Source organism: Rhamphochromis sp. 'chilingali', assembly GCF_963969265.1.
Source record: "Rhamphochromis sp. 'chilingali' genome assembly, chromosome: 8".
Lineage (NCBI taxonomy): Eukaryota > Metazoa > Chordata > Actinopteri > Cichliformes > Cichlidae > Rhamphochromis > Rhamphochromis sp. 'chilingali'.
Window position 1 is genome coordinate 152873 of NC_137935.1, and position 24628 is coordinate 177500.

Below are 24628 nucleotides of genomic sequence, written 5' to 3' on the forward strand. Positions count from 1 at the left end.
GCTAGCAGTGTCCAAGCGTTGTTTTTTTTCCCACCCCTTTTCATACCGCGCCCCCCCTGCAATGGCTCTGCACCCCCCCTAGGGGGCAGCCCCATACTTTGGGAAGGTCTGGATTAGAGTAACCACACTACCAAGATTACAGAGTCATATTAGAAGAGTCAGATAATGCGATTAAAATTACAGGAGTCGGATGTTAGATATTTAGTTTAGAAGAAATGATAATACTATGAAGGATGTGTTTTTACCTTCAGAGACTCGCCGGTTAATCTCATGACTGTTTTCATGTGCAGTTTCTATAAAAATCTAGATGTGCGTATCAAGGTGTCTGCGATGTGTGGGCGTGTCTCTAGTTCCCATGGCGATTGTCTGCATACTGTGCAACATCCTGCTACTGGTTCCTGAGCTGAAGATCCAGTTCCTGTTGGACGGTCATGTGACTAGAGAGGCTACCTGGGCCACAGGACTGTGGGGCTCTGGCTTCCTGGTGAGTGTGTGTGCATACATGGACTGGTTCTTATACTTAATATATATACATGTACTACTTTAACATGCCATCCATGTGTGTTTGTGTATGTGACCTTCAGATCAGTAGGCCAAAGTAGGGATTCTACATATCGCCTTACTTTGGACCTTTCATCTCTTCCTCAAAGTTAAATAAGGTCAGCTTTTATAAAATGTCTGTTGTCTTTGAAACTAAGCTTCAAACTCTGGTGCCTTCACATCTAGGAAACGATTGGGGTCAACCTGAAACAAAGGCAGATGTGAAATGTAAAAGTGAGATCAGAGGTCAAGTGTGACATGATATTTAGATGCAAAATATGATGTGATAGTCACAATCACATAGTACGATTAAAAAGAACAAAGTAAACAACATGAGGAATATACAGAATATAATATTATTCCCTCAAAAGTAACTACTGCGCAGAGCTGCCGTAACAGAAGTCTGTAGACTGCTTATTCTTCTTTAGACTCTTTCTCCAATCTTTCTTCCTGAGTTAACTTAAGTAATGACTTTCTCCAAAACATCAGTGTGTCTACTACACCTCAATCCTACGAGACTAGGGATGGGTATTGATTTTCACGATTCCAATTCCAGTTTCGATTCTGTTTAACAATTCGATTCTTTATTGATTATTTTTAAAAAGAAGAACACTAAGGTTGATTAGCTTAGAACTTTGTTTTATATCTTCTCTTTGAACAAGATAGAAATTTAGGAGTAACATGGCCTTACAAACCCAACAGTGAGATCTTAAGAGATCCAGCCTGCGGCTCTTCAATGGGGTGTCACAGGGTCCCCAGGAAAACAAAATGTAAATGTAAAATAATAAAATAAATATTCTTCTGTAGCAATAACAAAGTTTAACATAAATTATTCTGTAGCAATTACGCAACAGTAATGTTCCTGCCTACAATTACACACATTCACTTACTGAAAATCATCTGCTGTGGCAAACGGGTGCAAGCCTTTGACCACAAACTGAGTCTCTGCTCGGTGACATTCGTCTATCCTGGCCTGAAAGGAGACGCTACCGGCAGACTGCAGCGAGAACTGCCAGCATCTGAGCCAGACTCTGTCTGTCTCATCATGGTCACCTAAATGCACAGTAATGGCAGGTCTGTAATAAGGCAGATCGCGCTAACATAATATGCACTGTTGTTGATTATTTACCTGCCGCATTAACGGGAGAGGACATGCAAACGTTACCGCTGCTGCTGGGTTGAGATTCACGAGTCCGGAGTGGAATTAAAAACACGACATTCATTTAAGGTCATCGCGTGTTTTGTGAGCAAATGCTTTTGCATATTCGTAGTGTTTCCTCCCTTAAACATCTACTTTGCAAGTATTGCAAGTTGCCCTGTTGTCATCCGTTCTCGTAAAGTATAACCAAACTTTTGAGCGTTTGAGCCGTTTAGGCGCCGTGTTTCCTGCCAGGTAAATGACGCTCCGCAACGTGGTGACGTCATTCGGGGCGACTGGAATCGATAAGGGAATCGTTTGCAAAAATGGCAAACAATTCCAAGGAACTGAAACAGTGGGAACCGGTTCTCAACAAGAACCGGGTTTCGATACCCATCCCTATACAAGACTGCTCAATAATTATAGGCCAATCTCCAACCTTCCTTTCATATCAAACATCCTTGAAAGAGTAGTTGTCAAACAGCTAACAGATCATCTGCAGAGGTTTATTTGAAGAGTTTCAGTCAGGTTTCAGAGCTCAGCACAGCACAGAAACAGCTTTAGTGAAGGTTACAAATGATCTTATGGCCTCTGACAGTGGACTCATCTCTGTGCTTGTCCTGCTAGACCTCAGTGCAGCGTTCCATACGTTCCCATATTTCATTGAGTGATTCATTCACAGCTCGGGGCAGATAGCCCCCCCTGCAGGTTTTCCTTCCCAGTGTTTCCAAAGCGCTTGCTCATTATGATTTTTGTTGTTTTTCTGTTTATAGTATTTTATACCTTACAGTATAAAGTACCTTGAGGCGACTGTTGTTGTGATTTGGTGCTGTATAAATAGAATTTAATTGAATTGAAAACTTGCATATTAATGATCATTAACTGACCTCCCAGCCCATTGTTCCTCAGTGGGCTGGCTTCAGTCATTGTACAAATGTCCTGTTTATAAGGTTGAAACCTGCAGTCAGCTGAGACTGAAGAAGTCGCCTGATGATGATGAAACGTTTCTCCCACTGAAAAGTCCAGATGAACAGAATTAACTTTGGGTACAGACCTGTTACCTGTATTACCTGTGGTTTCAAAGGTGTTTGAAAATGTTGCTGTTAAACAAGTAAAGGAACATCATTTCATTAGTGTGTTTGATTCTATTGGCCCCTGTATTCTGGAAATAATTAATACTTCTCTTTATACTGGCTCAGTTCCTAGCTATTTTAAACAAGCTATTGTTGAACCAATGTTAAAGAAACCAAATTTGGATCCATCTCTTCCAAGCAGTTACAGGCCAATATCAAAACTACCATTGGTGTCAAAGATCTTGGAAAAAACAGTTGCAGAACAACTTAACAACTTTTTGGAAAAGAACAATGTTCTGGACATTTTCCAGTCTGGTTTCCGCAAATTGCACTCCACTGAAACCGCTTTGCTTAAAGTGTCTAGTGACATTCTGATGGCAGCAGACTCTGGAGAGTACACTGTTCTGGTTATGTTGGATCTCAGCTCTGCTTTTGATACTGTTGATCACAGCATCATGATAAATAGGCTGAAGGACTTGTTTGGGATTACTGGCGTTGTTTTAAAATGGTTTATGTCATATCTATCTGAGAGATCCTTTACTGTCTGTATAAATCATGTGCTGTCGGAAACATCAGTTCTGTCTTCTGGGGTACCTCAAGGATCTGTTTTAGGTCCTATTCTCTTTTTGCTGTATATACTCCCTCTAGGCCACATTATCAGACGTTACAATAATATTTCTTATCATCTCTATGCTGATGACATTCAGTTGTACTGTTCTTTCAAAGCTTCTGAGTTGTATAAATTGTCTTATTTAAATAATTGTCTGTCAGAAATCAAACAATGGTTAAATGACAGTTTCCTTCAGATAAATGCAGATAAAACAGAAACTTTGATTATTGCACCTGATCACATGCTCTCAGAAATTAGGCAGCATATCAGTTTTTTAGACCCTTCATTTCAGTCGAGTCTCAGAAACTTAGGTGTTATATTTGACAGTTCAATGTCTCTTGAGAAACACTCTAAACAACTTGTCCGGAACTGTTTTTATCATCTAAGAAACATTTCTAAACTCAGGCTACTGGGCCCTATTTCAGGAAGCCGGTTTAGAGCAAACTCTGAGTAAGTATACCCTGAGTTAACGGAAACTCTGGGTTTTCGGTTTCACAAAGCGAGTTTAGATTAATTCTGAGCGAGTTACTATGACGACACACTCCGTGAAGCTAACCTGCCCCCTAGCAGGTTAGCTTCAACTAACCCTGACGTTCTCCGCCTCTTTGTCAGAAACCTGACTGTAGGAAGTGTCAGACATGGCGTGCTCCTTCCTTGAAGAGCCAGTAGATGTTGAAGCCCAAATTCTCCGCAGAGCTCTCCACCGGGAGAGAGTGATCAGAGCGCGTTTGGACATTTTATCATTTCCTGATGATTTCCTGTGTGAACGTTACCGTTTTTCAGCACAATCTATAATTTATTTGAATAACATCCTCAGGCCATATATTGCTCATGTGACACATCGCGGACATCCTCTCAGTTCTGTACATATTATTTGTATTGCACTTCGGTTTTTTGCAAACGGGAGCTTTCTGTATAATATTGGTGACGCTGAGCACGTTTCCAAGGCTACCGTCTGTCGGGCAGTCAGGAATGTTACAGTTGCACTGAAACGTCTCCTGTACTCGTTTGTGGTGTTCCCCGGTCATAGACCCACAAGATTTATCAAAGAGGGATGCCACAAAATTGCAGGTATCAGGATGACCAAAACTTAATTCATGATGTGGTGATACTTGAACTACTACTTAAATTTTACATTTATTCTCAGGGTTCCCAGGCGTGATTGGCTGTATAGATGGCACTCACATTCCAATCATTGCTCCTTCAGTAAATGAAGGAGACTATGTGAACAGGAAGTCTTTCCACAGCATTAATGTACAGGTACATAGTTCCCTGTAGCATTTCAAACTAACAAATTATTTCATTATAGTAATGGATGCTAATTTGTGTTCTCTGCACTGTGAAGATCATATGTGATGCTGCCAACATTATCACAAATGTGGAAGCCAACTGCTCAGCCTCTGTGAGTGGTGGTGGAGGACCCCCACCTGTTTTTCGGGCCTCCGCTTTTTTTCTGTTGGCTATAACGGGTCACATTTGAGCATACAGAGTAAGCAAATATGTACTTGTAATGTGCTCAGATAATTTCAATAAGTGCTTACAGAGGGGAAATTAATGTAGCCTCTAACTGCAATTGATTTACATCGGACAAACAGACCAAGCACTATGGCTCATAATACAATTACACCTTACCTGTTTGGACTATATTTTTATATTTCATTTTTACTTGCTGCCAGGAACGTTTGGGGCCTGTTGGGTTGCACCTGCCCTCAAATCACATCACAAAATAAAATGTATAAAATAAAAAATAAAATATAATAAAATAACGTGTTAAATGGGTGGAAATCCCTAGATCAATGTTTAAATTAACACTCACGCATTGACTCTGTCGGCTATGTTTGCCATGCATGCTCCCTGTCTTTTGCAGCTGAGGCTGTGTTACTTTTTTTCCGCAAAATTTGCATGTTATCGGCATATGCTGCCATCAGAATTTCGGCCTCAAGCGCTGTAAGATACATTGACCGCGCCTTCTTTCCCTCCGTCTCCATGGTGACTCGCTTAATCTGTGCTCCACTAATCAGGGCTTTATGTATCCTCGTGCGCGCGCTTAATTTGGGGTTAAAGCAACTCCGCGTTGACTGAACTACTTGTTATCAGCCTTTCTGAAACCGAATATTCCGAGTTGGACAGTTCGGGGTTACTCAACCCCGAGTATCGTTTTTCACTCTGAGTTTTCTAAACCGGCTTCCTGAAATAGGGCCCTGGTGTCAAAGGCAGAACTTGAGATGATTACTCATGCTTTTATCTCTTCTCGTTTGGATTATTGTAACGATCTTTTTAGGTGTCTCAACAAATCAGCTCTGGATCGCCTTCAGTCTGTACAGAATGCAGTGGCAAGACTTTTAACTGGTACAAACAAGAGGTCACACATTACTCCAGTTTTGGCTTCTCTTCATTGGTTGCCTGTAAATTTTAGGGTTCATTTTAAAATTTTAGTTGTAACTTTTAGAGCTCTGCACGGTGAAGCTCCCCAGTATATCTCTGACCTACTGAAACCTCATGTTTCATCCCGAGCACTTAGGTCTTCAAGTCAGAGGCTACTGGTGGTCCCACGTACTAGATTTAAAACACGTGGGGATCGGGCTTTTCAGGCACTGGCACCGAGGCTGTGGAACTCTCTGCCGTTGTCTTTACGCTGTCTAGACTCTACTGACTCCTTTAAAAAGCAGCTGAAGACATTTTTATACAAACGGGCTTTTAATTAATTGAATTAATTTTAACTTGTATGTCTGATCTTACTGTAAAGCACTTTGTGATTTTTATCTGTGAAATGTGCTATATAAATAAATTTTACTTACTTACTTATTAACATTTGGAGAGAGCAGCTTTGCTCCATCCAATGGAGCTTGAATTTAGAATAAACCAACCAAAACTGCAGAGCTAATCTATTTGCTTATATGGAATAGAATAAACACATTGACATTGTACATATACAATGAAACTGTGGGTGCTCCCTATCAACTGTCCAGATATGAAATATAAATAGTAAGACAGCAGAGACAAATATCAGACATGAGAGACATGTAGAGAACAAGAGAAAGGCACACATTAGAACAGACCTTCCCAAAGTGTGTGGCCCGCCCCCTAGGGGGGGTGCAGAGCCATTGCAGGGGGGCGGTATGAAAAGGGAAAACAAACAAACAACGCTTGGATACTGCTAGCACGGGGCGGCCACAGAAACGCAAAGCAGGAGCTGAAGCATCGCTGAATATGTTTCCAAACCAACTTCATTCTAAGCCAAAGACTAGAAAATATGGTGAAGCAAATCTTCCCTTTGGCTTCACCTGCACAAGTGCTGAGGTAGGTCTCCCTGCAGGGTTGGTTTTCCCTGTCGGGAGCAGCGCTGGGCTGTTCAAATCACAGACAAACAGGATCCCACAGCTGTTTATGTTTTTAAACCAATTTTGCGCAGAGAGGCATTTTTGAAAAATGTATTGATAGCAATGTTGAACATTATTACACAGGAAAAAAACAACTACACGTAAAATAATCACACTGTGACACCTCTGCCTTTGTAAATTGAGGGACAGTAACTGCGTGTAAAACCTGCAGACAGTCAGATTAACAGTATTTCGTCTCTATCTGCCATTCTGTGATTCATCTCATGTAAACAATAACGTGGCGCACAGCGTGACGTGAATAAAGGCACATAGCTTTGACGTTGCGTGACGTAAACGCAAAAAGGAGTTTTAAAAAATCTCAGTTTTCGGTGATTTGAAACGCTGTTTACGTGAACGAAACAGCTGCGTGTTCAAGAACACCCGTGTAGGTGCGGACGCAGCGTAAAAGAGTTTATTTTATTACTGCCTGTAATTTATTGCTGTTTACTTGTATTTGCTTAATTGTTTACAAAATGTTTGAGGTGTGAAATAAACCGCAATGGAGCAAAATATGGGCGTATGTGGTTGGAGGATGTGCTTGTGCCCGCGCGGGGGGGACATTTTTCTTGTAAAACAAAGGGGGGCCCAGCAAATAAAGTTTGGGAACCGCTGCATTAGAAGAACAAGTTCCAAGCGCTTGGAAGTAGTGCAGAGGACATGGTCTGGGTAGAGTCTGTGTGTGAGTGGCTGAGTGATCAGGGCCACTCAGACCATGGCTGAGATGGTGTTTGTTAACAGTCCGAATGGCCCCGGGGAAGAAGCTGTTAGTGAGTGTGTGGGACCTGACTGACCAGAGGCGCCGACCGGAGGGCAATGGGTCAAACAGGTGGTGGCCGGGGTGCCGGGGGTCACCTGTGATAGCCCTGGTTTTCCTGAGACAGGAGGATCAGGCGATGACCTCCAGGGGTGTCAGAGGGCAGCCAGGGATGTTTTTGGTGTTTTAATGACCCTCTGTGCAGCCTTCCTGCTCTCAGTCGTGGCCCCTGAGTACCAAACACCAGGCAGGAGGAGAGCACGCTCTCCACTGAAGAGCATTAGCAGCTCCTGGTCCAGGTTATTCTTCCTCAGGACACGGAACAAGCGCAGCCACTGCTGGGCCTTCTGGGCGATGCTGTTGTGGGTCTGAGTGAGATCAGCCGAGATGTGAGTGCCCAGAAACCTGAAGGTGGAGACAAATTCCACCTGTTCTCCATTTACAATGAGAGTGGACCTGTCTGTGCCTACTGAAGTCCATGATGAGTTCTTTGGTTTTAGGATGTTCAGCTTCTGTTTGTTTTCTGAGCAGGAGATATTCTCTTCCTCCATGTAGAATAGAATAGCCCTTTATTGTCATTGTACATATACAGTGAAAATTGCACACGCGCCATAAGGTGCTCCATAATCTGCTGTTATGGCACCGGTCCTGGAGTACATAAGCACACAGCCCGCTGCCCATTAACTTACCGGTGTCTTTGTTGCATCCTGGGGCTGGGGAACCAGCAGCTAGTCACCCAGAATGGCTAACTGAAGGCAGAACAGTCCTGATCCCCAAGGACCCCCAGAAGGGACCAATCCCCTCCAACTACCGGCCAATAACCTGCCTCAGCACCACGTGGCAGCTCCTGTCAGGCATCATAGCGGCTAAGATGAACAGGCACATGGGTCACAACATGAGCGGGACACAAAAAGGAACTGGCAGGAATACCAGAGGAGCAAAACACCAGCTACTGGTAGACTGAACAGTCAGCCGAGACTGCAAGACCAGACTGACCAACCTGTGCACTGCCTGGATGGATTACAAGAAAACCTGACTCAATGCCCCACACCTGGATCCTGGAATGCCTAGACCTGTCTACAACAGATCAACAGGATCCTAAGAGCCCTCATCAGGAACTCAGTGGGGACGTGGCGAACAGCAATAGAGGCCATGTGTTTTTCCACTCCTCTCCTCCTTACCCTTATCTTCCCTGCTTAGCCTCTATGTCCTTGTCTTGTCTCGTGTGCATTACTTTCCCTGGAACAGTCTCTCACTGTCGTTCTCTAAAACCTAAAGAGAATTATGGATTTGATCAACTGGTCTCTGAATGCTATTGACACCCTTTTCTCAACGAGAAGTCTGGGCTCGGGAGAGCCCGAGTGCCCTGGAGGGACTTTCCCTGCTGGATACACGATGGACGGGTGGCAGAACTGGAGGGCCGTGTGCCTGGCGGGACTGTCGATCGAGGACGCTGAAGATATCTACCTATTCGGAACCGTGATAACAGGGTTCATGCTGATCGGAGTTGGCTTAGCCCTGGTTTATCGGAGAAATAAGAGAGCGGAACCGGCTGTTCAAACCCCCCCAAGGCTGCCCGCTGGAATCGAAGCGATGGGATGAGGCGCGACCTCTCACAACGAACGTAATATGGTCAACACCTTGGAGACGCTTGCAGCTGCTGTGAAGGCTCAAAACAACACCATTGAGCGTATGAGGGGAAACATCAGAGAGAGGCCTGCTCACAATGACACCCTTGAGCGACAGTTGGAACACATCGCGGAACGGATCACTGCAGTTGTGAGGTCTCAGAATCAAAAGAACGACAACACCATGGAACAGAAGTTTGATACCATCATGGGGAGGCTCGCGGCTCTTCAACGGGAGATTGAGAGACCAGCATCAGAGTGTTAAAGAGCAGCCTGAAAATTCTCCTGGGCTGCTCGCATGGAAATTTACAAAATCAATATCGAAATTGCGAACCCCCATCACGGCGCCAGCTGCAGGCCCAAGGCTGGAGCTGAACTATCACTCCCTGATAACGACTGTGTTACGGCTATTCTTCCCATCCCATGCAAGGCCACCTGGATTGGCTGGAGAACTGTTTACTTAGCCTGATAGGGCGGAGGACACTGTCTCAGCTGAACTATGGACACGCACACACACACACTTACACTGATAAGCACGCACTCATCCCCCTCCCTTTCCAAACGCCTTCGATGCTTGTTTCCTGCGGGGGAACACGGCAGGTCTGTGTGCCACGCTGGAATGGTAGCACTGTGCAGGGCGGCTGCTGTGTTCGCTTCGGATTACTCCTCACCCCCCACCCAATCCTGTGGCTTGTCATGTCTTTCACAATGTTGTGCTGTGGACATTTATGTGCCCTGCATGTGGCGACAAATAAAGCTTGATGATACTGATACTGATACTTCAGCTCTTGGGGGAGGCGGACGCCTCTCTCTCCCTTGTCTTTCCTGCTTAGCTCCTATGTCCTTGTCTAGTCTCGTCTAACTCTAACCCTCAGAGATCCTTTCAGTCTCGTTCTTGTTCTCTAAAAAGTTAAGAAGAATTATAACTGTTGATTTGATCAACTGGTTCCTGAGTGCAGTTGACACTCTCTTCTCTACGAGGAGCCTGGGTTCGAGAGAGCCCCAGTGGAGGGACATTCCCTGCTGGATACACGATGGATGGGTAGCAGAAGTGGCGCGTCGTGTGGCTGGCGGGTCTGTCTATCGAGGACATTGAAGACATCTACCTATTCAGAACCATGACAACGGGGTTCTTGCTGATCTGAGCTGGTTTGGCCCTAGCTTATCAGCGGCAGCTGGACGCTTGAAGACCAATGCCGACGAGAACAACAACAAATTCTCCCCTGATAGCAACAACGAGACTCCCTAACTCTCTCACCAGTTCCCTCCAGGCCACCTGCGTAGGCTGCAGACTGTTGATCTTCGCTTAATTGGGTGAAAGGACATTTCCTCAGGCTGAACGCAAGCCACACATCCTCACACGCACGCACACAGACAAAAAGGCCATGTCTACACTAATACGTTTTGATCTTTTTCTCTCTGTTTTGGCCTCCCGTCCACACTGAGACGGCGTTTTCGGTCAAGGAAAACTGAGCTTTTTGAAAATGCTCTCCAAAGCAGATACGTTTGAAAAACGCAGCTTTTGCGTTGTGGTGTGGACTGTGAAAATGGAGGCTTTGTAAAACCATGATGCATTTTAGTCATGTGATGCAGTCATGTGACCAATTCAACTAAGGTGGTGGACAGCATTTTGTTTGCCGTCAGTTTTGACAGACCTATTAAAGGTTAATATCAGTCTGTACATGCTCCAGATAGCTTTTCTTCCAATTCTTTAATTCTCACTCGTTTTTGCAACTTTGCACTCTCATATTACTCGCTGCAACAACTCCACCTCATTGTCAGTCCATTTAAAAGATTTGGTGCTTTTCCTTCACATTTTGCCGCGATGTTTCAAAGAGCCGCAAAGTAAAAAAACAGCAGAAAGAAATGAGGGAGGTTGAATTGTGTTACTTTACTGGAACGTAAGCGTTTTTGGCTGTTTCAATGTGGACGAACAACTCTTTGAAAATGATAGTGTGGACACGGAGCAGTTTTAGACGAAGGTAGTCAAACTTAGGGGATCGAACTACCAGAAGGCAACATTGCAGACATCGAGGACAGCTACAAGTACCTGGGGATCCCACAGGCAAATGGGAACCATGAAGAGGCCGCTAGGAAAGCTGCAACCACCAAGTACCTGCAGAGCGTCAGGCAAGTCCTGAGGACTATCAACACCTACGCCCTACCTGTGATCAGGTACCCTGCTGGGATAATAAGCTGGCCAAAGGAGGAGATAGAAGCCACTGACATCAAGGCAAGAAAGCTCCTGACCATGCACGGAGGGTTTCACCCCAAGTCCAGCACCCTGAGGCTGTACGCTAAGTGGAAGGAAGGAGGTTGGGGACCGTTGAATGTCAGCACCTCAAATGGTAAATGGCGTGTATTTATATAGCGCTTTACTAGTCCCTAAGGACCCCAAAGTGCTTTACATATCCAGTCATCCACACATTCACACACTGGTGATGGCAGCTACATTGTAGCCACAGCCACCCTGGGGCGCACTGACAGAGGCGAGGCTGCCGGACACTGGCGCCACCGGGCCCTCTGACCACCACCAGTAGGCAACGGGTGAAGTGTCTTGCCCAAGGACACAACGACAGACTGTCCGAGCCGGGGCTCGAACCGGCAACCTTCCGATTACAAGGCAAACTCCCAACTCTTGAGCCACGATCGTGCTGGGTCTGGTGTCAGTTACCTCAGGCAGCAGAAACGTGAGAACAAAGAGGAGCAAGAGGAGGCACCATCATGGAAGGACGGGCCCCTGCACGGTATGTACCACCAGCAGGTAGAGTAAGTGACTGATATCCAGAAATCCTACCAGTGGCTGGACAAAGCTGGACTGAAAGACAGCACAGAGGCACTAATCATGGCAGCAGAAGAACAAGCTCTGAGATCCACAGAGGCTGGAGTCTATCACACCAGGTGCAGGTTGTGTAAAGATGCCCCTGAGACAATCCAGCCATATCCTTCATATTCATGTTATTTTAAATGGCTGAATTTGTGTTAGTACAAGTTCCTTACTGAGGATTTTTTGTGTGTTCCTGGTTGTGGTTTTATCTGCTCAGTGACTGTCGATAATAACTGTGCTGCATCTGGTACAGTACATTTTGTCATTTGGGATTTTAATGTTTGACCTTTGACTCATTGTATTGACTTTGAGTACTCCGGGAGAGTAGAAAAGCGCTATATAAGAATCAGTCCATTTACCATTTTACCATTTACTTGTCAGTTACATTTGCATCAGTATAATTTGCTTACTGATGATGTGTTTTTATGTTCCTCTTTGTGATTGGACCTCAACAAAGTTAAAGTAGAAAATGAAATCAAGGTGTAACAGTTTAACTAGAATTTTTAAACTCTGATTTCAGGTTCTACTTGGAGCTCGAGCCTTTGTCCAGAGCAGCAGAACCCGAGGCTGCTGTGCGTTCAGGAGTCAGGTGACCTCAGGCTCCACCCGCTCTCGCACCGATTTTCATCACAGATGTTTTTTATCAAAGTGAAATCTGGAAACCACATCTGTATTTTTCTGACACGTGTGAGCTGCTCCAGATGTTGTCAGTCATATCACGTCTCTCTTCTCCAGATGTTGTGCCAGCTGCTTTACTCCTGCCTCTGTCTGCTCTCTGCTGCCTCCTGCTCCCTGGTCAGTGCCACTGGTCTGTCTCAGGGTCCCCTCTGCCTCTACAACGACTCCTCTGGTCCCACCTGGGGGGTCCCGCTGCAGCCCCTCCCAGGCCGGTGAGACACACTCACACAGATGTTCTGAACTGGTTTTAGTGGTTTCCTGTCTCTCTGTCCTCAGACACTCGGAGTAATGTCAAAGATGTTTTCTTTGTAGCCTCGGACAGATGTTTCCTTGTACTCTTGGGCAGATATTTTCCTGTCTCCTTAGACACTCGGGATACCTGTTCAACAGGACTCTGTGGTCTGGGGTCTGCTTGGAGCCCAGCTCGGTGGTCCAGTGGAACTTGGTCCTGTTCAGTGTGATGGGGACTGTGAGCGGACTGCAGACGGTCCTCTGTGGGGCCAACATCCTGAACTCCATACTTGGCCTGATTCTGGGCCGGGGCCTCTCCCACAGTAAGGTCTGTGGGAGAACACACCTTTGGACCATCTATTTATAACGTCTGCTCCAGATTTAGCAGTTTATTCATATCGCACGTGTGTGTGTGTGTTTCTATGTTTCAGATCAGTCCAGTTTCAGTTTGACGTGAGTTCGATCCTGGGAGCTCCAACTGTGATACACAGAATTAAAATTAAAAGTCTTTCACTGATGCACTTTAGATAATCAATAGCATGAAGATCAATAACCTGAAATACCTCGACCTTACGCAGGATTGCAGTACATGTACCTTTTAATAATTATTTATTTATTTTCCTGAATAAAACTATTCAAACATCCAGTTAAGCTAAATAATCAATAATAAAATAATATCCTCGTGCTTAATAAGAGCTTCAACAAATTCAAATGTTTGGTTAAAAAAAAACAACTAAATCATTGATTTTTGTTTTCAAAGTTAAACTCAGATTTTTATTGATTATGTTGTTTACTGATCATTTTATTAAACTTTTTATTTTTTTTAATTAATTTATTTTGATTAGCATTCAGATATCTCAGTGTATACAGAATAAAGATCTACCACAAAGAAAGCACGAGACAAGGCTAATCAACAGTTATTGGCTGAAGCATACGCTTATGCTGTTTGTGTTTTTGTGATAATCCATAAAAACAAATAAAACTAAAAGTGTTAAAGATGTTGTGGTTTTAGTTGCAGAGATAATATCTGCAGATGTCACAGTTCTGATTACACTGATCATTCAGATAAGAACAACACAGCGCAAACAACAACGCTCTGTATTTATTCATGTGTTTGTGGAGTTTGCAGTGTGATGTTTCGAGGTTATGGTCCATGTGGATGATGGTCCAGTGTGGCGTCTTTGAACCCTGAGCCATCCTGTTCTGTCTCAGTCTGTTTTATCTGCAAGCTTGCAGCACATAAAGCTGAGTTTTCCTCCTGTATTTGGGTGCATTATGACTCCAACTCCAACCTGTCTGGGGGTTTTGCAGGACTGTGTTGCTGACATAAAATTGTGGTTGGTGCTCAGCTTTTTAAACTTGAATGCACCAACAAACACTATTACACTATTCAGACTCTCGCTCCTCTTTTAAGGACGACCTTGGCCCTGAATGTCAAGGTGACCTCAGATGAAGCAGGGCTCAGACGCACAGCTCCAAGTGAACTCCACTGCATTAATGTGTGAGTGAGCCAGAGGTCACACCCTGACTACGCACGTAGACAAGTACCATACACACACGTGCGATGGATCATGGCTCAGGTTTCTTTTTTAATCATGTGACAAACAGGAAGTAGAGCCGTGAGGATGAAAGTGGAGTCAGACTCTGGTTCAGCAGCTAAATGCAGCGGCTGTTTCAGAGCCACGTCTGCAGTGTGAAATGCAGACACGAGTGAGGCCCACACTCCCTGTGACGGCAGGCTCTGCTGAGGCAGGTGGGCTGGTTAATGGGTTGTGAGGGTGGAGTTAAAATGGGGTTGTCTTCCTGATCTGACTGTAGGTGGTGTGTTTGAGGTCAGGGTCAGTCCAGTTACGCTTGCCATCTCAGTGTAACGCCTTGTGTGTGTGTGTGTCCACGTGTCTTGTTTCCCCGCTTTGTTCCCATGTTCTCCTTGTGTTCAGCGTCATGTCTCCCAGCCCGTTGTGTCCTCTGTACGTGTTCCGTAGTTTGATCCGTGTCTCGTCTCCCATTGTCACTTCCCTGTTCACTTGTTTAGTCCGAGTGTCTTACTCTGCCTATTTCCTGTTTTATTTTGACAGTCCCGTGTTCCATGTTCGGTGTGTTTAATTTTGCTTCCCCTGTGGAGTCATGTTCATCTGGCAGCTGGTTCCATCGGTACCTTTCTGTGTATTTACGCCCTCTGTCTCCCTCTGCTGGTCGTCTGATCATCTGCTAAGCTCCTCGTGTCTCATATCTATTTCCTAGTGTTCCTGGTTTTCATGTATTTATTTTCCCAGTTTAGGTTTTTGCGATTAGTTTCTCTTTTTCGTGTGTGGTTCATGTTTTCGGCCATAATAAAAGACACGTTTTCTGTTCAGATCAGCACTGTTTCCACGTTTCGTGTGTCTGTCTTTGGGTCCACTACTGTCCACTCCACAGACCATGACATGACAACATGAGCTGAAGCTCAGGAGGGCTCAGAGGGCTGATTGATCAATCATCACACAAGTATTTTTTATTATTTATTTATTTTCTTATTTTGTCTGCTGCCCGTCATGGCCCCCTTGTCAAACCCTGTTGTCGTACCCCTTGACACCTTCCCCCATATCTCTGCTCAAAGTGCCAAAACCTCAGCCGGTGAGTGTTTGATTTCTATTTATTCATGTGGTGTTTCTGCTCCCTCCGCACCCTTGCTCTTGAATAACTTTCAAAATATACTGTATATCTAAAACCCAAAGCAGGCTGCCTGTGTACGGGAGCTGTCAGGAGGCTGTCATGTTAGTCTGCTCTGCCTGGCATACACACTGTCTTATGAATTCATGAGCTTGAAGTAGAAAAATATCTGTAAAACTGTGCGTGTAGCTGTCTGTGTGTACACGTTTACCTTTGATTATACATTTGCATGTAGGTGGCACAGCTTTGATGACATGTTAAACACAACACTGCAAAAATGAAAATAGGCACCGATGAGAAATGATCTTTACAAGTCTGTGCAATTTTTAGTTGATATATATACATGCAGCCAGCATGGATTCATGTGCATGATGTGACTTTAACCACATAAAAAGACCCCAATTCACCAGCCAGAGAAGATTCTTAAGTTTCTCAGCTTTTTCATGTAAAGGTTTTGGTCTAATCAGCCCTCAGTCTGTGCTGATTTAACATCGGAGCCCATTTCTCCCTGTCCTTAATCAGGCTCTCATCATGTTTCCTGCACGCCATGAATGATTCACTGTCGGTCAGATCTGAGCACGTGGACAGCCTCTAAAGGACTTGATCGACCGTGGCTCAGGGGGTTGGGAAGCGCATCTGTAACCGGAAGGTCGCCGGTTCAATCCCTGGGCTCTCTGTCCTGGTCGTTGTGTCCTTGGGCAAGACACTTTACCCTACCGCCTACTGGTGTTGGCCAGAGGGGCCGATGGTGCGATATGGCAGCCTCGCCTCTGTCAGTCTGCCCCAGGGCAGCTGTGGCTACAACTGTAGCTGCCTCCACCAGTGTGTGAATGTGAGAGTGAATGAATAGTGCCATTGTAAAGTGCTTTGGGTGCCTTGAAAAGCGCTATATAAATCCAATCCATTATTGTTTTCTGTCTAGAAGTTCTGTAACATCTTCCAGCCTTTTAAGATGAAACGGGAGCTCGAGAGATGAAGGGGGCATATTATAATATCACAGAAGACTTCTCTCTGATAAACCTTCGCCATGGTGCTGCTCTGCAGGTCACTGACGGTTGAAGACGAAAGAGCCTGGGTAAAAGAAAGGGGAGAAAGAAAGAGGGAAAGAAAAACAGTGGGGAAGAGGGACGGGGATAAAGGGCAAAAAACAAAAACCAACAAAATAAGCAGACAAAAAATCCATCTATCAATCACCTGGGGTGGCTGTAGCTCAGGTGGCAGAGCAGGTCAGCCACTAATCAGAAGGTCGGTGGTTCGATCCCAGGCTGCATCCTGGCTGCATGCCAAATATCCTTGGGCAAGATACTAACCCCGTGTTTGCCTACTGGTGGCGCCAGTGTCCGGCAGCCTCGCCTCTGTCAGTGCGCCCCAGGGCAGCTGTGACTACAATGTGTCTGCCATCACCAGTGTGTGAATGTGTGTGTGAATGACTGAATGTAGTGTAAAGTGTAAGTGTAAAGTCCTATGGACTAGAAAAGCGCTATACAAATGCAGGCCAGGCCATCACCTGTTGAGAATGAAAAAAGAGTTAATGATCTGCTCTCATTTGTTTCCTTGTAAATGTGACACCATGCCCTACCTGGAATCCACCTGTGCAGGTATTTTTACAGGCTGTTTGTTCTCCGAGAGGTTGGACCGGTCGGGCTGCTTCACCTGAGAGGAGGCGGACAAGGTTTAACGGCATATTGTATGTTTTACGATAAGGGAATTCTTAGGGACTTCCAATCAATAAAAGATCAATACCAGTTAAGTAAAACGGACTTTTTTAGGTTCTTACCAATTAGGCATCATCTATATAATTTTATACCTAAGAGAACAGATCTTTTTTCTTTACCTGTTCTGAGTATATTTGTCAAGGCTTATCAGGCTGACACAGGCTTTAAGGTGATTTCAAGATTGTACAAGGGTATACAAGAGGTTAAGAAGTGGAATACTACCTACATCAAAAAAAAATGGGAAAATGAAACAAATATAGCAATATCAGATAACATTTGGTATGAGCAATGCGCTTTTCAGTGGAGAATTTCTAGTTCTAATACATGGAAATGTTACGGTTGGAAGAGTATCTGTAGGTTTTTTATTACCCCTGCACAAAGTAAACATTATTTTAATCACTCTAATTGCTGGAGAAATTGTGGGGCCCAAGGAGTAAAACATTTTCATCTGTTCTGGTCTTGCCCAAGGATCAACATTTTTTGGGTATTGATCCACTCTGAGTTGCAGATTATTTTTGGTATGCAGCTTCCCTTTAATTGGGACGAACTTTTGTTTGGATATTTATACTCAGTAAATGTAGATAAAATGTCTAAGCAGTTGTATGGTATCCTGAGTTTGGCTGCCCGTAAAATTATTACCAAGAAATGGCTTAGTGTGAAAATTCCATCACTGGGTGATTGGCATGAGACTGTACATGGGATGTTTAAAATGGAAAGAATTACCTTCATTAAAAGACTCCAGTTTGATATATTTAGTGAAATTTGGGGTAAATGGAAACACTACATCCGGTTAAGGAGACCCGATCTTGTTTGAATCTCTGTAACTATATATGCCACATTTCTGAATCGTTATGTGTTTATATGTATATGTTAGTATGTATGAGACTACAAGTGAACACATATGTAAGTAGGTATGTGTATGTATGCTTAAGAATATGGGTGTGTGAGTGAATATGTGTGTGCGAGTACATACACACTAGAGGGTACACCCGTCTGTTTTTCTTATTTTTATTTATTTATTTTTTTTATTATTTACGTCTGTTCTTGATTATATGTTTATTTTGGATTATTTGTGTTTATATAGGTTGTTTAATAAAAAGAGAATAACAAAAAAAAGAAAAAAGAGAAAACAAGCTGAAGAAAAAAAAAGAGCAACACAATAAACAGCATCACAATGATATATGGGAATATGACAGTAAATACTAAATATTAAACATTATTGTGCAGCACATAAGATCAACAGAACACAGTGTGCTTTGAGGTAGGAGCCAAAAAGGGTGTAGTTTGTGGGTGTGATCACCCGTGTGTACACCTGTGAGCATGGACGCGCTTGTTTTTTTTAAAAGGTTCCTTCATGTAATGATCTGCTAGAGGGTGTGGGGGGGCCACAGCCCCGTCCTCCAGGGCATGAAGCAGGTATGGACGAGATCAAGACTCCAGACATCCAGAGGCCCTCAGAAGGAAGCAGAGGAGCCGAGTCATGTGTCGAGCTCAGAGTTTGAAATCAGCCATTTCCTCTAATTCTTTTATGTGCAGCCCAGCAGCTCAGAGTGCGTGTGGTCATGTGGTCATGTGAACATGTGCTGATTCTGCTTTCCTGCTGAGTGTCACTCTGCTGCAAACAGTGAACACACCTGTTCAGCCAATCACATTAATGCCCTCTGATCTGATATCAGGTCTCCTTCATCAGGATGTGGGACAGGAGGTGTTCATGTTTCCATGGAAACAGCTGTAATGTGCAGCCGTCACCTTAGAGACCAACAGCAGCACTGAGCGCGCTCAGACACCAAATGATTGACTGTAATTCAAACTCTGTTCTCCCGCTCTGTGCCGAAGATTCATCGTCATCAGTAAAACAAAACGAGTTTTATTTGAACCTTTGAGGTTTTCACCGTTCAGCAGAACTCTGTATGTGTGAGTGTGTGTGTCTGAGTGTGAGTGACGTCTGGGTGTGGGCGAGGCCTCGCTTGCCGCACCTGTCGTAGGTAAATGTAAGTGCGACAGAGCCAAGAACACGGAAGTGACCGTGTGGCCGGAGGCTCGCTGCGCTGTTTCCTGATTATTGGAGCTTTGTATTGATTGTTGATGATGACTGGGGGCGCGACCATCCCGCTGATCCCGCTGAAGCTGCTCGCGCTCGGGCTCGTGCTGGCTTCGGGTCTGGCTATGGACTGCAGTTGGAACCAGTCCACCGACCCCAAACAGGTCCCGGATTTCGAGGCTGGCGGAGCGCGGCTGCTGAGCAATGTGATGGAGCTCGATCCCAAGAGTTGTCGGGCGATGTGCTGCGCGCTCCCGGACTGCGACCTGGCTGTGATCGGGTTTCCGACGGACGGACCGACCCACTGCAAGCTGGTGGGCTGTGGGGACGGCCACGACGCCTGCACACTTCGTCCCAGTAGCCAGTTTGAGGTTTACCGTAAGCTCGTGGCGGAAAAGGCCGACGGAGATGCGCAGGAGGGCGGCCAGGAGGAGAACAACATGCCGCAGGTGCAGCGCTGGGAGCCGCGGAGCAACGGGTCTAACAACAGTAAGAAGCTTTGATTATTGATCGACAGGCAGAGCCGTAATGGAGCTGACAGATCAGGCTGAACATAACTGATCCTTTACCTAATCGATAGATGGCTCATTGATCAGTCTGCAGGGAGAAACCTGATCAGTTTAACTTGATTATTGGTCGTTATTATTATTATTATTGATTTCCTCCTTCGTGCTGAAGACTTTCAAAATAAAAGAAACAAAAGAAGGCGGAGTCAGAGCTGACTCAGTAATGACCTCATTCACTGAAACCTTTGAGAATACTGAGCTCATACTTCCTGATCAATAACAGAGTTGGCGTGTGAATCTGTGAAAAGGGAGTCGCTGTGGGCGGCGCATTTGGTGCCTCATTGTTGTTGAGCAATGCTGCCCATCCTGCTCTGCTGCATTGTTACCTGCACAGGTGAACTGCAGACACAAACCCGTGACCTGTGGCCTCTTTGTGACGCTTCACGCTCTGGTTGATCAGAGACATATTCACACTAATGTCAACAGGAAGCGCCAAACATGGACTGAACCTGAGAGCGTGGACGCTGTGGTCATTATTATAATAATGATAAAAACAAGTGAAATTGATGTCACAGAGAAACTGACCTTTGACCTTTTTAGTCTAACGTGACGGATGAGGCTTTCAGCTGCTCAGTGATTACCTGAAACAGAGAGCTTTATGAGCACAAGTGAAGAAGAAACCCGCAGTGCATCATGGGAGCCCCCGGCAGCCTCTCTCGGGTCGAGCACCTCTGAGAGTTAATGATCTGCTCTCATTTGTTTCCTTGTAAATGTGACACCATGCCCTACCTGGAATCCACCTGTGCAGGTATTTTTACAGGCTGTTTGTTCTCCGAGAGGTTGGACCGGTCGGGCTGCTTCACCTGAGAGGAGGCGGAGCCCTCACCTGTTTGTTTGAAGGTGATTTAAACACCTGAGATTTTCATGAGGTTTGGGTTTTTGAGTCCATCTACTGTCCAGTTTATTTTGCTGGCACACCCATAATGCACCTGGTTTTCTGGATTAACTCATTGGTGTTACCTGATACGTCAACACTCCTTTCTTTGTATTTTGGTTGGAAGGTCAGCTGAAGCCATGGCAGCGCCTCCACCGTGGCTCACAGATGGCTGCAGACTCTCAGTGTGGGATCTCCTCATACATACTGATGTGGATCCATCGCTCCGTCACACCTGGTCCTCTTCAGTCCAGTTCTCGTGTCATTTTCAGACCTCAGTCTTTTCTCCTGTGTCCCCTCATGTGGAATGACTTCCTGACAGCCGTCCTTCACTGAGACCTGTCTGATGAGGCTTCAGTGGACACTAGATGATCGTCATTAGTAGATGATACTTTGAGTGTTAGTTTTACACTTTTTAAGTTCTTACTGTGAGGAGGGCGTTTGAAAAAACATGTGACTCCAGAGTCTGAGCCTCGTCAGGGAAGGTATATTTACCAAACTAATAAGTGTTAAAAACGTCTCATTCGTTTAGTTTCCACGACCACTAACTTTGTTAGTGTTCTTTCTTTTTCCAAACATCTAGTTCTTATTTTTATTTTAGTGCGCTATGATGACTGTGACAAAGAGCCTAAAGACAGTTTAAAACTGGTTCTTTGCTCAGGTGTCTGTTATGAGCAGAGACAAAACTGGCTCATCTTTGCATCAGAAGCCTGAGGTCAGAGGTCAACAAACAAACGCACTCCTTCAGGAAGCTGGAGAGCTGTTGCTCAAGAGCACTTTGAAAATTACAGGAAACTGACAGGGTTTGAACTCAGCCAATCAGAGAGCGCCGAAAGATTATCAGTGCTGTTATTGACGGTGTCTCTGTTGTCTCTCTCAGTTCGCTGTCGCTTGCCGATGAAGGTGGGCCCGTGTCGCGCTGCCTTCCCACGCTTCTTCTACAACGTGACGAGCGGGAACTGCAGCGGCTTTGTGTACGGCGGCTGCGAGGCCAACAGAAACCACTTTGAGTCTCAGGAGGAGTGTGAGGCCACCTGTTCCGGGGTCACAGGTAAACTTCCTGTTTATGTTTGTTTAAAGGAACAGTGCCTATTTAAGTACACGGGGAATATAAATTCATCGTTGACTGTGTGGGGATGAGGCGCGCAGGCGGATTTCACCTGCAGGTTGAAAAAAAAAAAAAAAACGACACACGCGAGCGTCATTAAAACACAGATCCACGGCACACGTTACAGATCGGATATGAAACCACTCCTTTAAAGTCACAGACTAATGACGTGTTTGATAATCAGTAACCAACGTTTGACTGATCGAGCACACAGACTGTGAGGGTCATTATTAAACCGACTGTGGGGGGGCTCTGGCTGTGACAGCTGTGGGGTCAAAGTTCACAGCACAAATCTTTGTCCTTTCTTAAATTTCCTTCATTAAAATCATTTTTGTCCTCCGTGTTTCTGAATCAAACAACAGCAGCTGAGCGGCTCGCATCTTCTCCCATCTGAGATGATTTGATTGGACAATCAGATCAGGTGACTTTTCCTGTCAGACACTCGATTTTCAGATTATTACGACACTGCTTAAAGGCACCATGATCACAGAGGACACACACACAGTATCAAAGGTGTGTTTACTCACGCAGTAAAAACATTAAAATCTGATCTAAAGAATGTAAAAGGGGCGGGACTAACAGCTGGTTTGTTTAAGGTGGTCTGGTGTTTGTACCTGAGTGAACCAGAACTGGATCAGTTTAACGTTTTTGTTCCAGGTAAACCAGAGAACACCTGGTTTACTTCAACCTGGTTCAAGGTTCAAGGTTCTTTATTTGTCACATGCATAGTTATACAAGTATAACACACAGTGAAATGTAGCCTGACACGCTCCTCGACATGTGCAAAAAAATTGGGGGGGGGGGGTGTAGAGGAAAAACATTATATATATATATATATATATATATATATATATATATATATACACACACACACACATATAGTATATACATTGGGTGAATGTGCAGTAGTAGCAGCAAGCAGGTGAATTCTGTACATTAATATGAATAGACATCTGACTATTTTACAGGATAGACAATATAAACATATTTAAAATTAAAGGAATTTGAAATGTACATTGTGCCTTGGTTTAGTGTCTGGAAGAGTCCTGTCTCAGTCAATTATAGATGATGTGAGAGGGCGGGTGTGTGTGTTTAGGGCACGGATGGCTTGGGGATAGAAGCTCCTCTTGAGTCTCTCTGTCCTTGCCCGGAAGATGCGGAACCTTCTACCAGATTGCAGAAGTTGGAACAGTTTGTTGCCAGGATGGGACGGGTCCTTCAGTATCTGCGCTGCTCTAGTCCGGCATCTCCTGGTGTAGGTGTCCTGAAGCGGGGGGAGAGCAATCCTGCAGCAGCGTTCTGCTGTACGGATCACTCTCTGGAGAGCTTTTTGGTCCTTCACACAGCTGTTCCCAAACCACGATGTCATGTTCTGTGTGAGGATGCTCTCCACAGCGCCTGTATACAACCTGCTGGACGATCAGTGGAGTGTGTCCTCTCACCATCAGCTTTCCTTTAAAAGGACAGCTTTGGCTTACCTGTACTCAGCTGATGAGTTTACAAAAGCAGCACTGTAAACCCACATGACAGCATTCATGCCCCCGATTGGTTGAGTGTTCAACTGGAAGGACGGGCATTCTTCATTTAGGTGCTGCACCTGGTTACACCTGTGGAGCACACCTGGTCAAAGTAAACTGTGTGTGTTTTTCCAGGCCCAGTTCTCCCTGATGAGTCCACTCCTGCTCCTCCTCCTGTTAAAGCTCCTCGGATGGCTCCAAATGTTCTGGTTGAATCTGATCCAGAATCTGCTGACTTTGACAAATCTGGTAACGCCACCCCGACTCACCAACCAATCACTGATCAATAACACTGATCATTTATAACACCTGTCACTACTGCAGTACTCCAGTACTACTAGCAGTCCCACTCAAGTTACCTTTGAAAAGTACTTCTTCTAGAGGAAGATGCAGTGCTGCCACCTGCAGGACAACCAGGTTCAAACAGTGCTGCAGTATGGCTGTGAACAGGAAGTTTTTGTCACAGTTTTATGAAAAATAAAAAAAATTGCCTTTAAATTTAATTTTAGACAAAAAGTAAAACACAGGTATACAAGTAGACAGGTAGGAACAGGAAGTAAAACTCAGGTCCGAAAACAGGAAGTGACTAACCGCCTTTCTTTCTCCCTCCTGCAGAGGTAACTGCCGAGGGAAATGATATGATATCCTTTTACTCTTTCACAAATATGAAACTTTTACCTGCCTCTCCATATAAGTGACACCTGTGTGGTGTTGTCCAATCAGAGTACTGCGAGGCGAAGCCTGAAACGGGTCCCTGCAGAGCATCGCTGAGGCACTGGTACTACAACCGAGAGACAGGAAACTGTGAGATGTTCATGTACGGAGGCTGCAGAGGAAACAAGAACAACTACCCAACCAGAGAGAGCTGCATGCAGACCTGCACAGGTGAGAGACACATGCACATCAGCTGAGGGTACCTGCACAGGTGAGAGATCCAAGATCCTGACCTGTCGGGCAGGTGGAAGAGCGTTCGCTGACGTGTTTGTCTTCTGCAGTGTCCGTCCTTCCATCCTCTAAGAAATCCGCAGATGAGGACTCCTCAGACAACAAGGGTAAGAAATGAAACGCACCCTTGCTGCAGCATGTCACCTGACTGTGGGTGGAGCTAGAGCACACATGATTAGGTTGATATGGGGACTGCTGCTGGCACGGTGCAGTTGCAATGTGGGTAATGTAGGCGGCAGCTGGAGGAGAGTGTGATTGCGCCCGTGTGTGTTACAGGGATGTGCACAGAGAAGCCGGACTCCGGGCCCTGCCGTGCCGCCTTCACAATGTTCTACTACGATCTAGACTCCG

General features: G+C 45.1%; 2 protein-coding genes across 2 annotated transcripts in view; both read left to right on the forward strand.

Annotated features, from left to right (window-relative positions):
* Nucleotides 1-6512: 6512 nt before the first annotated feature.
* LOC308401788 (transmembrane 4 L6 family member 19) lies at nt 6513-15235 on the forward strand. Its single transcript, XM_080890199.1, has 5 exons — nt 6513-6661; nt 12471-12539; nt 12686-12840; nt 12995-13187; nt 13291-15235. The coding sequence occupies exons 1-5, from the start codon at nt 6572-6574 to the stop codon at nt 13309-13311; spliced, it is 528 nt and encodes a 175-aa protein (XP_080746325.1). The 5' UTR covers nt 6513-6571; the 3' UTR covers nt 13312-15235.
* Nucleotides 15236-19218: 3983 nt separating this feature from the next.
* spint2 (serine peptidase inhibitor, Kunitz type, 2) overlaps nt 19219-24628 on the forward strand; it is an 8516-nt gene continuing 3106 nt past the window's right edge. The window contains exons 1-6 of the mRNA XM_080890179.1: nt 19219-19756; nt 21588-21758; nt 23468-23581; nt 24056-24217; nt 24328-24384; nt 24554-24628. The exon at nt 24554-24628 is cut by the window's right edge and continues 90 nt beyond it. Coding sequence (XP_080746305.1) covers nt 19312-19756; nt 21588-21758; nt 23468-23581; nt 24056-24217; nt 24328-24384; nt 24554-24628 — 1024 coding nt within the window. The 5' untranslated portion in view covers nt 19219-19311. The remainder of the gene's footprint in view (nt 19757-21587; nt 21759-23467; nt 23582-24055; nt 24218-24327; nt 24385-24553) is intronic.

What these genes read in the sequence shown, in the direction of transcription:
- LOC308401788 (XM_080890199.1), top strand. Translation starts at nt 6,572, where the DNA reads ATGTTTCCAAACCAACTTCATTCTAAGCCAAAGACTAGAAAATATGGT. An exon ending in CTGCAGCCCCTCCCAGGCCG is followed by an intron (nt 12,841 to 12,994) that starts GTGAGACACACT and finishes CTGTCTCCTTAG; the next exon opens with ACACTCGGGATACCTGTTCA. An exon ending in GGGGCCTCTCCCACAGTAAG is followed by an intron (nt 13,188 to 13,290) that starts GTCTGTGGGAGA and finishes TCTATGTTTCAG; the next exon opens with ATCAGTCCAGTTTCAGTTTG.